This window comes from Emydura macquarii, unplaced genomic scaffold (genome assembly GCF_026122565.2).
Source record: "Emydura macquarii macquarii isolate MOO-44397 ecotype Brisbane River unplaced genomic scaffold, CSIRO-AGI_Emac_v2 contig_2297, whole genome shotgun sequence".
Lineage (NCBI taxonomy): Eukaryota > Metazoa > Chordata > Testudines > Chelidae > Emydura > Emydura macquarii.
In genome coordinates this window covers 3,151,450-3,166,998 of record NW_027132434.1, presented here as the reverse complement: position 1 = coordinate 3,166,998, position 15,549 = coordinate 3,151,450, and the positions used below count along the sequence as shown (strand labels likewise).

Here is a 15,549-nt window from a genome sequence, read left to right as displayed (position 1 = left end):
GTTAACACATTATGTGTTGTTCTTTGTAAAATAATATCTTGTTTTCAAAGTATATAGGAAAACTATGCACTTATTTCCATATCTGCAAAGAAAAATAATCTGATGTTAATGTACCTTAGTACCAGATTTTCAGTGAGGCAGGTGTAATTGCATACATACATTTATATGCACCTCATTTATACGTGCAAATCTCAAATGTGCACATGAATCAAGAATTTTCATGCACACATGACTAACCACCTAACTGGCCATATGTGTAAACAAGTGCCTTATTTGTGTACACACACTAGATATCTGCATGAATAAATTAGGCACACACCTGATTTTTAAAATCTTTCAAAATTTTATCAAAACTAATAACATGAAAATGGAACTGAGCTATAAACTACCAATTACTAGGACAGTGTTTTCTCCTGTAATCAGGGTTTCCCCAGCCAACACAATCTTAGCCAATAGAAAAGTGACAAGCTAATTACATTAGACCTGATCCTGCAGTCCTCAATTTATATAGAACTCTGACTATATAAATAAGGTCTGTAGGGCCAGGTCCATATATTTCACATGTAAACTGGTACAACAGACTTTACATAATGCATTATGTTTTATTAATACTCAAGAGGTATCCATTGCTGCTCACAGACAGTCTTATATGAAGCCAGCTGAATGTTTTCAGTCCAGCTATTCCCATGTCCAAGTGTGACTAGCACTGTGTTGTCAAATCTTGCTCTGAGCCATTTGGGAACACGTTCCTTGTTTGTAATAACAAACTCAAATCTGCCCAGACCTTGGTGTTTGCTCTTCTGTGTGTTCTATTAAAAGTACATTACATTACAAGTTGTTGAATTGCTAAAAGGTATATAAGTATTTCAAATCAATTTCAGTGACTGAATTACTCTTTGCTGCTGATAAATATCTGCTTCATATGCAGAGCTAAATTGTATTCTCAGTTGCATTGGTGTGAATCCAGAATAATTCTATTAGAGTGACTTGTTCTGCTCTGGAAAATTTTTTTAATTAAATTTTAATAGTATTTTTTATAAAAATTGCACTGTGGCTGAATTAGATTGAATGCTGTAAATTTACATTTACAGCTGCTTTGAAAGTGAGAGCTGTTAAAAATAAATAAACCCTTAATGCTGATATATTCTATATATTAGAGACTTTTGGAAGATGTGGCATTTAATATAATTCCTGAGAATGTTTTGTTTTTATTTATTTAAAAAGTAGAAAAGCTTCATTTGTTAGTTTCTGGTCCTTTCTATTTTTAAAGCAGAATGTATTAGATCATGACAATTAGAGTTATTAGACTAAGACTCTGTTAGACTTACCCCTGGAGTTATATAGGTGAAACTGAGAGCACCATCTGGTCCAATATTCCTATTGTTTATTTTAAAAAATCTGTGTTACAAATATCTGAAACAGATCTAATATCTGAGGTATACAAAGAGAAAAAACTGTGTTAATTTGATTAGGTGATAATTAATGAGTGAATCAGCCTCAGTCACAAAGAATCTCTTCACATTGCAGTCAGAACTATGCTGGCTTCCAGTCCCACCAAATTAAAAAGGTTATATATAGTTTTGTCAACCATTCTTGACCACTATTCCTTAAATGGTTGTATAGCTATTGCAGCATGGTTTTAACATGGTTCGTGTCTAGAGTAGACAAGTCATTGTCCCATGGATGCATTGCTATGTAGCTAACATTCCTTTGCTTTCTTCTGTGTGACACATATGAGGAAAGCAATGGGGCCTAGGACAGGAAATGAAGTTATTCTTCCATTCTCTGTTTAACAATACCCAGTCATACTCCAGTTTAGGTAGAACCTTCTTTCCATTAGGTCAGTCATAGTAAAGTATTATTGCAAAAATAATTTTCTCTTAATAAATGGGACTGCACCGCAAAACTACAAGGCATGTAAGCACAAGGTGACAACAACATCTGCTGGTCATTATTTTCTCCTCATCTCTTCAACACCTCTGTGTTTCAGTTTGCTTTATAAGTTGTAAGTCACTCTTTTCTTAAGAGGTTTTCTCATACAGGTCAGGTACTAAAAAGAACTCTGAACCCTGGGGCAACTAAGGGTCACCAGAGCAAAGGAACCCAACTTTGTTTTGGTTTTTTTATTTGAACTGTGCATCCCCTCTTCAACATCTCTGTCTGTAGACAAGATGGCTCATCTTGGTAATTTACCAAATAAATAATACTGTTATCTAATTGATGAACTGTGGCTTTTCATCTCTGCTGTTTTGAGAGAGATTCTTTTCTATTTTTCTTCTGCAGACAAACTAGTGTCCATCTCTTTCTTCTACTCTGACACTTATGTTAATGATTGTCTCAGAACTTAAGTGTGAGCTACAAAAATGGGTTTTCACGTCAGTCATGCAAAAATGTATGCTACCATCAGACAGTCTTTAGGCATCTGATTTTATGCACTAACTATAGGTTGTTCTATGCTGAGGAAAAAAAGAGAGAATTTGGCTTATGATCACACGCTCAAGTAACTGATTAATGTCCTCATCTTGTCCAGTGCCATACCTGAGGATATAGGATTGGTATGTACTACAATGTAGTATGACAACTTTGTCTAGTCTAGTTTTAACCATTTCAACTTGTCCACTATAGGAGGGGGAAAATTTTCAAATAACTACATATGTTGCAGTTCTGCAGTTACTGTGGGAATCTTATACTTCAAATGTTTGACTTCTTATCCTTAATGAAATTAGAAAATTATATAGCCTGTGTTATTCAACAGATCAGACTAAATGTTTACAATGGTCCCTTCTGGCCTTAGAATCTATAAATGATCTTTTGTGTCATCAGTGTATCATTTTTTATGCTAAAAACATCTTTTGATTCAAAATTTGATTGACTCATATATCCTCTTAGAACCCAATCAACAGCTCCAATCTACTGATGGCATACACCCAGTGATCTAATACATGAAGGTGATCTGAGCAGAGCACATCACAAATGTGCAGAAGGTTAAAGGCATAGACTATGTAATTTATTTCTCTTTCACTGTAAGAGCATTGCTTTCTTTTTTCACTGGTTAAATAGCAGAAAGATATTAAGTCTCTATCCACATTTCTGACTTGGAGCTCTGGGGGGAAAAATTACAGACCTAACAAACATTGACTAATTTGACAGCACTTAGCATAGAGCTACCAATATAAACATTTTACACATACTGCTGTGAATTAAGTAGGGTGAACTGCATCATATCCAGGGCACAGTGGAAAGTGCACAAGGAAATTTCTACCCATATCTACTCCTGGGCAGAACACTGCTTCTGACTAGCTCCAGAAAGGCAATAGCCTCCCCAAAGGGAGCAGGGCACAGGGTGCAGACATGCCTTCTGGTTGGATCACTGATTATATTCCATCATTTTGGGGGCTGCGTATGCTCCAGTTAGCAGGACTGACCCAATAAGGAAAGGAGTGCATGCCACACCCTTTCAAAGGGTGGCAGAGCTGCTGTTGAAGCACCTACTCCCAGACCACGAGGAACTCTATCTGAGTTCCTGCTCTTTGAACCCCACAAAAGTGTTCTTTACTGGCTCTTCTGTTAATGCTCATTGCTTGCACCATCTGACCTACGGTATTAAATGCAGCCTCGCAACATCCTGTGAAGTAGGGAAAAGAGATGGATTGTAGTTTAAAAGCCTGGCCATTTAGGACCACGTGCTGCTATTGCACAGCTTACCTTTTTAAAATGATTGGTAGCTGTGCATTGGAATAGCATCATTGCTATATAAGAGAGAATGAATTAATGGTCTGGATGCATGTAGTCCTTTGGGGGTGGTGATTGGGCGGGATATATCCTATATTTTAAGAAACTCCCATAAATTAAAAGAATTGTTGATATCCGATGGGAAATATATAAAGTGCAGAGTAGTTTTTTTCCCTTGGTTAAGAAGGTAAATATTTACTAATAATAAGTGCAGTGAATTAGGATCGTACTACAATGCAAAGACATTCCCCTACTGGACACGTCACATTCTCCACCATCGCCAGGTGAAATTCCTTTGTCTGTCAGCACTGTGTATGAGACTGACTGGTACTGCCCTTGAAATCGCCAAAATGCATTTTTTAAAAGTATGTTTTTTACAGACGCTACACTGTGGCTAGATAAGATTGCATACTGGCAGTTTACATGTGAGAGTTGCTTTGAAAGGGATAGCTGTTGATAAAAAAAATGAATTAATGCATAAAGTAAATCAAATCATGCGTTGAAATATTTCATATATCAGAGACTTGAAGAAGGGATAGCATTTGATATAATTTCTAAGTGTGTTTTGTTATTAAGCGAATAAATCAATACCATTTTTAAAGGCCTCGTGTTTCATTTTCTGTTCCTTTATTTCAGCTACCGCAGAATGGATTAGATCCTTAGCTGTAAGGAAAGCTCTTAGTCAAGCAGACAGGTATTTTTGCCCCAAAAGTGGTGGGTATTTTATTCCCCTCAGTGGTAAGGAGTGAGGACAGTGCGTCCGTTTTTTCCAGCACCAACCTTTATTGCGAAAAGTACACGAAACTGGGAGAGTCTCTTTTTCCCACACTGGCTATTTCACAGCCCAAGCGTGGGTTTTTGTTTTTTTTTTCATGACAGCAGCCGCGTCTGTTCAAGTGTGATTAACACCGACTTGCCAAATCTCTCCCTGGGCCATTTGGGACTTGCACGCGTCCACGCTCCTTGTTTACACTGATTCACGCGTAGCCTTTTTGTTTATCTCACTAGCAAATGAAAGGAAGGAGGTGGACTCCTAAAGAGTCATTAGCCAGGGAATATAAAAGCCCCTCGACCTCGGGCTAGCAGGAGAACTGATCTACTTCAGGATCGTCGGCGAAGCAGCACCACTCCCGCGTCCGGATCCCGTGCTGCAGCGGCGAAGCATGGAGAGCGCACACATCTGCTGCTGCTGCCCTCCACTGAGGGGGTTTAGGTACCGGAGACGTTCCAAAGGACAACACGGGTATCCGCACTTCCTCCAGCTCAGCGCATCCGCCGCGCCCTCCTTCCACCAGATCAATTGCGCTTGTGCTCAGGAGCCTGGTTTCCCCTGTTCCACTTCCACTGAGAGCTCTGCGGAAACTGAGCAACCCGCCTAGAGTTAGGTGAGTGTTCATCTCTATTTAACAGGCTGTTTCCTTGATTCTGCAGGTCCGGGGAATTCTGGAGACCTTGGATCCCCACCCAGAGAGATGCAGAGAGACAGCTGAGACGAAATCAAAGTGTGGTGAGTGTCTCAAATCTGCCAATAATGCTGCCTTGGCAGGGAGATGGAGAAGACCAAGCAGGTTCTTTTCCATCTGAAACGGTCAGGACGCCATGCAGGGATGTGAGTTTTTAAAGAAATTAAAATGAAAAAACCCAAAAGCAACAAACTATCGATCCTCCTTAAAAATGGTTGTTTGGAAAATGATCAGTGCAGCAGTTGTGAAGGGCGTTTCTGAGGTTAACCGGCAATGTGTAGTTTAATAAACCCAGAATACTGACTAGTGCAGTAGATTAACCTCTACTGTTTGCCATGTTATAATTAACACGTGTGGAGTAAATTTTGTCTCCTCTTCTCAATTCCTAGCCGTATAGTCCATATGGGATGACAGAAACCTCAGGAAAACCTACCCAATATACACATCCAGTAAGGTAAGTTGCTATTCACAGAATAACAGGCTCTCTAGTGCTTCCAAGGAGTGACCCTCTTGATAATTAGTTTTACAGATGTCATGCTTTTGAAGCAGTCTTTATGGCCTCTAGTCTCCCCCTATACCACCAAATGTATTTGTGGCTGTATATACATTAGATGGTCTGAAACCACTTGAGCAAAGAGTACAGTAACCTTTTCCAGAAATGTGTTGTGCATTATAGCCCCAGTCCAGCAAAGCAGTTGCTTACTTTTAAATGTGTGAGTAGTCCTATTGATATCAATGACTGAGTACTTACATGTTTAAAGGTATGCAGGTGCTTAAGTGCTTTGCTGGATTGTGGCCTACCAAAATAAATGTTAAAAACTATCATACTAATGATACCTTGCATTTATAAAGCTGCTTTTATTCCAGAAGATCCAAAAGCATTTTACACTTTACAAACAGAACTCTCCTCACTCATCCCTGAGGTTGAACTTGACAGTTTGATAGGACACACCTCCACTAACAGCTCTGGTCTGGAAGTAAAGAAGATTACTATAGCTGAAACCGTAGGGGATCTATCTGTTGCATATAATGAGAACTAGTCATTATGGTATCCAGATGATTTAGGAAGAAATAATGTAATGACATAAATTAGTATTTTTGGTAGGACACAAGTGCTCACAAATTTAGACCCGATCTTGTGAACACCGAGATGTGTTTAGCTATACACAAGTAATTGTATTGACCTCAGTGGGACTACTTACATGCAAGTATGTGTGAGAATCTCTGCAGGATTGTGGTTTTACACACTAAACGTGAACAGGAAATGTGATACTGAGTACTTGAGTGAAAAAGATGTTGGTAAGAAGATGTTGCCTAGAACAATTCATTACTTACAACTGACTTAGAAAGTATTTCTGTATAAGTAAAAAAACCTCCTCTGATATTTTTATTTGTTTCTGTTATGGATGATATGTGATAGTGTTTGTTAATATTTACACGGGGAATATATTTGGTGCTGGTGACAAAGTGGTTAGTGTACTGTCCATTTATCTCTGGAGACTTATTTCCTCATTTCTTTTATTTTTAAACTGGCCTCCCGTTTTTGCCTACAATTTGTTGTGATTAGTTGATAGTGTAAATTACATTAGTTCAATTCCCCTGTCAATAAGGTAGTAAAAGGTCTAATTGTCATTATTTGTGTTTATAATCTGCGGGTACAATAACGGAGACAAATCTGAAAAAATAGACCCACAGGGTACAAGTTGCATATTATCCACAAGTGAGCAAAAAAACAAACAAACAGGTTTTAGTTTCATCTTAAGAAGTTAGTCTTGCTCTGAATGATTTCTTTCAACTCTGTTTTATTGTAAATGTATATAAATCTAGTTATACTATCAAAAATGAAAAAGTTTGCATACTGTACATACAGAATGCATGTAAATAATACACCAAACACAAAGCAAACTATATAGCTCTCAACTGACATTTAAACTATATTATTCCCTTTTCTCCATCTTTGCAAACACTGAACCCAATTCATGTTACATACTCTGGTGTAATCAGGATCTCTGAAGAAAAAGAAGTCACACAAGTGTAAACATGGTGTGAGAAGAAAATCAGGCCTACTGATTTTTCTTTTGGAGTAAAACTGTTGGTAAAATCCATGGGCCCGATTCTCTTCTTACATCAGATTTACACCATTTGTAACACCAGGAACTTCAGTAAAGTTGATCCTGATTTGCACTGGTATGAGAGGAGAATATGGCCCTCAATAACAAAGCAATCCACATAATTCATGTTCATTTTTCCAATGACTTAAATAATCATTGGACCACATCCCAGAACCTCAGTTAATCAGGTAGCAGCCTGAGTACAGAAGTGGATCTCAGGCTTCAGGTTAGTGTTTGATACTACATATTGGATGGTAGAATATTTGAGACTTCTATTGGATCTGTGTTTTTGACAAATTTTTAATTTCAAAATATGTATTAGATATTCAGATAAGAGAAACCTTTTCTAGTGCTGATTCAGCAAGTGATAGTTGTGTAGGTGCTGGAGGAGAGTTGATGTCTGTCAGAAAACCAGAAGACTTTCCTGTCCTCAGAGGCTGACAGACAAGAAACACAAATATCTAATAATATCAAACAATAATAAATAAATAAAGAATATTGTATATTTGTTTCAGACTATTTTGGCCTAAGTCAAGGTGCTATGATTACTTATACCAAGAAGCTGAAGCACTTCTGAAAAACTTCCCTGTTCAAGCCACAATTTCCTTTTATGAAGATTCAGATAGTGACAATGACGATGTTGAACTGGAGCAAGATTCGGGAATAGAATCAGAGTGCTAATTACAGGGAGTGCTAACTTTCTACAACTTTCTAATTTAAACTAGATGTAAAAATGTATCATAGTATTTTTTAAAATAATTTATTTGTATGTAAGTTTTATTCTTAATAAAAAATTGAAATATTTTGTAAATGTGATAGTACTTTTGTCTTTACCTTTCTATTCTAAGGATTAAGTTTTTGTTTTTAAGGGAGAAAAGGTATCAATGTGAATTTCTTAAAACAGTTGAATATTTTATTATTCTTATGAAGCCTGTTGTGATACACATTTAATGTATTATAGTTCTAGCTTCTATACTTTGTAGTCCATAACTGACACATTCCCAAATTTCAATTTTAAAACAAGGTACTTGATTCTTCTCTCTTTTACACCAATTGTATGATGATGTCACTTTATTGACTTCTCTAGTGTAAAAATGGTGCAATTGCTTGGAGAAATGTCCAACAGAGTGGCTACATAATGAGTTTTCTTTATAGCTTAGTTGGGGCACATTAATTACTTGACATGCCTCTAATCTGGAACAAATATTCTTAGATCATACACTTACTGTTGAAATGAAATTGCATGCATGTGCACAGAAGCAAACAGTTAAAAAAGAAGATAAACAACATAGCTTTTTCAGTGTATACATTAGGGACTGCATTCTGCTGTGGGCCACACCCATGGACAGAATTTAGGCTTAAGAACTCAATCTCACTCTCTCAGATACATGAGTTTATATTGCTGAATATAGCATAAAAATAGTTACTGATCATGCACGTAAACCAGACAACAGAAAGAAGTAAAGACAAAATTGTGCTGTTACTAATGGGGTTCCAAGGCTACAGCTACAAGCAGAATTTGGTCTGAGATACTCAGTCATTCATGCCTGCAAATGTGAAGACAGCTGTAAATGAAAATAAGTTATAGCTGAATAATCATTTGGAGCCCAAGTCTGCCACCTGCACTCATGATAAACAGTACTGTGCTCTGTGAGTGCTTCCCTTGAAATTACTCACAGAGTAAAGGTACAACACGGTGCAATGATAGCAGAATCAGACCCTTCAATAAAATGTTGTTTGTACACCTGGTCCATTTCCTCCATTTGAAAACCATCAAAATGTGGGCTGGTTGTGACAGCTAGAATTTCCAGAGACTATGAAGCAATAAATATGAGATGTGAACTACCCTACTGATTTCAATGTGTGTTCAATTCAGATGTCCATGATGATACTTCAAGCATCAACATTAACAATTATACTGTTCAGCTAAACATGTAAGAAAGAAGAGGGAAGATTAGGAAGATCTATGCAATCTTCTCTTCCTGAGACTCGTTTTGGTGCTGAAGTTGAGTATGACTGGTTTAATTTTCTTTCTGCTTTCAAAAATTTGGGAAACTGTGCTGCAGCCTATTAGTAGAGCTCACTGTTCTCTGTTTTATACTGTATCTCAAGGTCACTTGAAAAAAAAGTCAAAGTTATAATGCCTGATTGTGGACCTTAAATTTGATTCAGTGGTGGACTGTTTCCGCATCATGCTCAGGTTTTCTCTCTCCTCCATACGAATGCAAATAGCTCTTTTTTTCTACCTCCTGAGTGGTATGCAAGCTTAGATTTTTTATGACATCTCATTCACTTTTGATAATACTTCAATAAGGACAATATTTTGCACTTAGCGGGAACTTCCAATCCGAATATCTAAACCATCCAAGCCATCTGTTTTGGATGGTTTAGCCACAACAAATCCTGCATCTTGCTTGGGGGTTAGACTAGTTGACCCTTTCAGGCCCTTCTAATCCTATGGTTCTATGACATCCAGAGCCCAATCCTGTGAGGGGTGGTAGGCATTGTGCTGCCGAGTGGCAGGCATTCCAGGGACATGAGGTCTTGGCCACTTTCAGCTATTAACCAGGCTGTGGTCTGCTTTACAAGAGCCGGTGTCCCAGGGGCACCAAGGCACAATGCACCAGGGGGACAAGCGTCCAAGTCCCAACGCAGCAGCAAGGTGGAACGTGGAAGTTGTGCCCCGAGACGAGGGAGAGAAGGGAGGGGCGCAGAATGGCGGCAGGTCTCGCGGGACCAGCGCAGCGCGGCAGCAGCGGAGAGTTCGAGTTTGTGTCCTTGCGCGGCTCCGACCCTACCTGAGAGGGCGGGGCAGGGGTGGGGTGCGCGCGCGCGCCGCGCGGGGCTCCCTGGCGGGAACTTCCGGGAAGGCGGGGTCGCTTGCCCCTCCTCCCCGCTCCGGGCCCTGCGCCTGCGCAGTCCCCTCGGCGGTGGGAGTGACCAGGGCCCGGCGGAGTCAGGGCCCGACTCCCCGAACCCGGATTAAGCGGGCGGCGGCGCCGCGACCGCTGGAGCTGGGCTTGAGGGCGGCCGGCCGGCCGGCGGCGCCGGGGCAGGAGGATGCTGAACGTCCCCGCGCAGGCTTTCCCTGCGCCCGGCTCCCAGCAGCGGGCGGCTCTGGGGGGGCGCAGCAAGGTACGGGCCGGGCCGGGCTGGCGGCTGCCTCCGGCCTTCCTGGCGGTGGCGGGGCGCTGGGCTGTGCGCGCCGGGGTACGGGGTCCGGGCTCCGCGGCGGGGGGCGTTGTGCGGAGCCGGCCGCGGAGCCTGAGCCGTGCGCCCCGGGGCGTGTGTCGCTCGGCTCCGTCCCGGACCGGTGAAGTACCGCGGGGCGCCCCCCCCTCCTCCCCCCGGAGCCAGGCAGGGCAGCAGCCCGGCGGTGCTGTCGAACCGAACCGGGCCCGAAGTAGCGGGCAGGCGGCTGCTGCTGCTGCTGTTGCCGCCACCCCGGGGCCCTGGAGACACGGTCCTGTGCTGGCGTGTTTGGAGCCAGCTGTGTCCTCGCCCCCGCGCCCTTCGGGATCCGGCGCCTCCCGCTTGTGTGTGAGCTGGGGAAAGTACGCGCCAGGGGTGCAGCTCCGGCTTTAAATGAGTGTATAGGTAGCTGTAGTGCAACTTGGCTGTAAGGGGCAGGAAAGGACAACTTCAGAACTTCCAAAAGGAAAGTGGAAGTTACGGGCGCATCAGTGAACACCTCTGCTTAAGGGACAGAAGTATTATTGACCTATGGGGCTCATTGCTGCAAGACATCAAGTCCATGAACATAGCAGGCTTTGGCACCTTGTATGTAATGAAGATAGTCCCCAGTTGCACTATTGTATTTTTAATAATTTTATAAGGTTAAATATCTATACCCTTATGCTGCAGGGCATAAGCTAAGGAGGACACTTGCCCTATGGACTGGCTGCTCTATAATTGCCCAGTTCAAGGTTTTTGCAACTTCCTTTGAAGCATCTGACACAGGTAGGGTGACCAGATGGCAAGTGTGAAAAATCGGGATGGGGTGGGAGGTAATAGGCACCTATATAAGACTAAACCCCTAATATTGGGACTGTCCCTATAAAATTGGGACATCTGGTCACTCTACAGGTGACTGTCAGAGATAGAATGCAAGACTAGGTAGATTGCCAGTCTGATCCAGTATGGCAATTCCTCTGTTAACCATAACCCATATGTATTATTTCCTTTTAGCTTTTTTTGTTAAATCTAAACGTATATGTGGTATTTATGAATGTATACGCTATGAAATTATCTTCTGGGAATTCCTGACTTAATTCTTTTACTTTAATGTTGAATTCATGCTTTTTTTTTTCTTATTTAATTTTAGCTTGCATGTATTGGTGGAACCAACATACATTCCCTGCCCTTAGGAGCTTATGCTTATTCCCTTACTTTAGGAGCTCATGCTTACTTGTTGCATTTTTGTTTCAAGTTTTACACTCTAATAATACGGAAGGGTTAGGAGGGACATGGGTAACAATGATAAGATCAGATTGTTAGGTAGGTTAGGTATCTACACAGCTTTATGGTTCGAGAAAACTTTTATTTCTCTTTATAGGAAGATGACAGCTATCAGTTCTTTGGTAAACTTTCTAGGTTATCTCAGTATTCATGAAGCATAGCTCTTCTGCTGCTGCTAAGTTCACATTTTGAAGTTCAAACTCTAGATGAGGATGTTTGCTTTCAAAAGCCCTGATGCTCTCGACTCTTGTTGGGTTTGATAGGAGCTAGGCGTGCTCAGTGTTTTTTAAAATCAGGCTCAATTTATTTAGGAGCCTAACTATAGGCATCTAATATATGAAAATTTTGGCCATATACAGTTTAAATTCTGATCCCCTATGTAGTATTCTCCAGTCTTCCCTTTTGTTCCATCTCCTTCTGTCTCTGCTCTTTCACGTCTTCCGCCATATGTAGGGCTTGCAAATTTGACCAGTGGATTAAACCCGCTAGGCACAGATCAATATTAAGGGTGTTAAAAATCAGTGCCCAGGAAAGAAGCCATCCTCATCTCTAACTTTTGGGAATAGGAAGGTCCTGCTAAGATGATGTCCCTGGACCTTACTTAGGGGTTTTATCTTTTAGGGGTTTTTTGGGTCAGTCAGTGACTGAACTTGAAGAAGTACTCTGGCTGCTATAAGAGAGGAGGAATAGATGTATCTGTCTCTTCTTGAGCTGCTACAGTTTGCTGGAAAGTTCACTTTCTGATTGCTGTGAAGGGTGTATGTGTAATACTCTACCTCTCCCTAAACTGTGTTCTTGACTCCCTTCATTCTGTGAATAGCTCTATTTCTTTTGCTACTCCTAGACTTCCCAGCCAGCAGCAGAATGAAACTGATGTGATTCTTAACTTATTGCCATGAAGATTTGATATCTTCAGTCCAGTTTGTTGTGGACAAATATCCACCCATTGGATGCCCATATTGGCAGTAGAAGGGTAGAATTGAAAGAGCATGGAGAGAGTGCAGAGAATGCCACTTGCCCAGAGTAAGTAGGGAGCTGTCCGAAGTAGTTTCGCTTTGGTTTGTGTGGGTTCCCAGTAGGAGCAGAGAAAACGAACAAGATTGCCTTCACTCTATCCATACCCTCCTTGTAAAACAAAACAAAGTAGTCTTTTGGATATGTACTTTTCCAATAAAAGATATTACCTCATCCACCCTGTCTCACTTTTCCTTTAGCATTTTACAATGTTAGCATACATTTTACTTTTTAGGTACCTTTAAAACCAGGCAGAAGTCTTATGGACTGGACTCGACTAACTAAAAGTGGAAAAGACTTAGCTGGATTGAAAGGACAATTAATTAAAGTGACTGAAGAAGAACTTGCGAAACACAGTAAGAAAGATGATTGCTGGATATGTATAAGAGGTGGGTTATTCACACAAAAATGCATACAGAGAACATCATCATATGTGTGTCATTTCTTCCCATTCATAAATTGGCTGTTTGGGCATCATTTCACAGCTTAGGTCAAATCCACCTATGGCATAATTGGACATCGCTTTATTTAAGATAGAAGCTGAATTGTTTAAGCCAGCAGTGAAATGTGCTTTTTAGTGCACAAATTACAGGGACACCCATTTACCCTATTGCCTCTTCTGTCCTGTTCCTTCTCCCCTGCCCCCAAATCCATTATAGGTTTTTCTGTGACAGAAGACATTGAAAAGAGGCCCCCAAAATGAGAACTGCAGCCGTGGTAATTTCCTACCTCATCTGTGACTTGAAAATTATGAACCTTCTTATGGAGCCGATGCTTATTGTGCAGCTGAGCTTCTTGGAGGAGGTGTGCAGCTTGAACAGTAGTATCAGAATGCTTTGTGCTTATGAAAATATAAAGCCTCCTTAGTGCTGGACAGAGTGTGAACAGATAGTATTCCCCTTACTATAACTTTTTGGGGAGATTTAAGTAGTGCTTACTTTCAGCTCAGCCATCATAGCATGCACAGTGTGGTAGGACCATGTCCCTTCCACAGTCAGTCTGTGCACCAAAATCAGTCTGTGCTAGCTGGTCTCTTGCATGTTGCAGTGTTTGGCACTGTACTTTGGCATACCCCACTCTGTGGGTATTTTGTATGGAAAGTTTTCTGTCCACTCTTGCTTCCCTCTAGAGCACTCACACAGAGCTGAGCATATATATTTTAGTGCTGTTATGTATTTGTATGTTAAAATGACAAAATGCTGTCTCTTAAGTAGGATCAAACCAAAACTACTCTGAAACAGCAAGATCAATGTAAGAGTAAGTTGGTATGAAAGTCAAAATGCTGACTTGCAGACAATCTTTACTCTGTCAGAGTATGAAAAACATTAACAGGTGAAGGAGTATTAGTAATTTTTAATATTATTGTCTTTAAATTTTTTTGACTTACATAATATTCTAAGGGAGAAGTAAGCAAATGTGTAACCATATATTCGTATCCTTATGTCTTCAGTTTACTAATGTAAATGACAGTTGTCTGCATTTACCTGCAGCAGATATCTGTGGCAACTAATTTTTTTAATGACTTCTACAGAATCTTGAATCAAATATTTCAGTAAAAGCATTTAATCTTTCTTTGAACTCATAGCAATTGAAATAAATATATTGTGAAAACCAAATATCTTGGTATAAACGGTGTTCCTCTGGATATTTGATCACTGGTATGCAGCTCAGTGTTTAGTTGAGAATAATATGTTGAACACCTAGTTATTTGTACTTCTTTTCCTAATGCTTTTTTTCCAACAAAGCATATGTCTTCAGACTAGTTTAGTAATTTTTTATAGACCTCTATCTTCATAAACTCATGTGTGTGACATAAGTGTGATGTGGGGCAGCAGTGTCTTCATACACATAGTCCCTTACTTCCTGGGCTAGAATAGGCTTGAATTGTCCTGGGATAAAGCAGTCCTTCCTTGAGAAGAGAGAAAAAGTATTTTGTCACAGTAGCAACTTCTTGACTCTTTAAGAAGTAGCTTTGATGTACTGTATTCCGAATGGAGTTTGTGCCATTTGAAAGTTGGTCTGGAACAAAATAGAACAGTTACTGTCACATACTTGATCTCGGACATCCTGGCAACAGTATAGTGGTAGAATAGTCAAAACTTCACATTATGGTATCCTTTCCATCTCAATCTTCTTCCAAACAGAAATTCTTCCCTGTAGTCAATCCAAAACATAACTGCAAAATCTTTCTTTCCTACTATTCTGACAGTGTCTCTGGCTTCCCTTCTTCTAAAATATCCTTTAAGGTTCTCATTTTTACAGAACTCCATCATGCTACTTCTGCATGCACCTCTGCCTTCATTTTCTCCTACAACTCCACCCATTCTTTATGCTAAGGCTTTTTTTAAACAAAGCATTTCCCTTTGTGTTTTTCAGATTTTTTTTCTCCTCATCCCCGTGCCCAAATACTCTTTGTAATAAGCTCTTGGTTTTACAACAAGAAGAAACTTTTAACATCCTTTACTGCTTGAAACACTCCGGCTACGATCTGCACACCACACAAACCCTACTTTTGTTTCTGTATTGTCCTGCTTTTGATTATAATCTCCTCTCTCCAGTCTTATTACTTGTTTGGCACACTTCCCCTGTGTATAGCATATTGTTCTCAAGGACCATAAAATATTTAATATTTTGAAGATCACTACCCACATCTCTAAGTGTGTGGTTTGTAAAAACTTAGTACTAATACTGTATGTCTTGTGTACTATTATGGGTCTTTCATATATGGTCATGTGGGGCCTGATCAAAGTCAATGAAGTATTTCTTTTGTC

At 40.3% G+C, this 15,549-nt stretch overlaps 2 protein-coding genes across 7 annotated transcripts in view; both read left to right on the top strand.

The window, feature by feature from the left end:
- Positions 1-4,837: 4,837 nt before the first annotated feature.
- RIPPLY2 (ripply transcriptional repressor 2) lies at positions 4,838-8,105 on the top strand. Of its 2 annotated transcripts, none has more exons than XM_067560694.1 (4): positions 4,838-4,945; positions 5,164-5,239; positions 5,585-5,649; positions 7,822-8,105. In XM_067560694.1, exons 1-4 carry the CDS (start codon positions 4,896-4,898, stop codon positions 7,985-7,987), a joined length of 357 nt encoding a protein of 118 aa, XP_067416795.1. In that variant the 5' UTR covers positions 4,838-4,895; the 3' UTR covers positions 7,988-8,105. The 2 variants fall into 2 exon arrangements, with proteins under 2 accessions (XP_067416795.1, XP_067416794.1); XM_067560693.1 differs by having other exon boundaries at positions 4,838-4,975.
- Positions 8,106-10,253: 2,148 nt separating this feature from the next.
- Positions 10,254-15,549, top strand: part of LOC137161463 (melanocortin-2 receptor accessory protein 2-like) — a 138,444-nt gene continuing 133,148 nt past the window's right edge. For 3 of the 5 annotated variants that reach the window (XM_067560745.1, XM_067560740.1, XM_067560737.1), the window contains exons 1-2: positions 10,254-10,441; positions 13,014-13,167. In XM_067560745.1, the coding sequence (XP_067416846.1) occupies positions 10,367-10,441; positions 13,014-13,167 (229 nt within the window). In that variant the 5' untranslated portion in view covers positions 10,254-10,366. Of the gene's footprint in view, positions 10,442-12,992; positions 13,168-15,549 lie in introns of those variants that run through there. The other 2 variants (XM_067560738.1, XM_067560739.1) reach the window with 2 other exon arrangements.

What these genes read in the sequence shown, in the direction of transcription:
- RIPPLY2 (XM_067560693.1), top strand. Translation starts at nt 4,896, where the DNA reads ATGGAGAGCGCACACATCTGCTGCTGCTGCCCTCCACTGAGGGGGTTT. An exon ending in TGAGACGAAATCAAAGTGTG is followed by an intron (nt 5,240 to 5,584) that starts GTGAGTGTCTCA and finishes CTCAATTCCTAG; the next exon opens with CCGTATAGTCCATATGGGAT. An exon ending in CAATATACACATCCAGTAAG is followed by an intron (nt 5,650 to 7,821) that starts GTAAGTTGCTAT and finishes TATTTGTTTCAG; the next exon opens with ACTATTTTGGCCTAAGTCAA.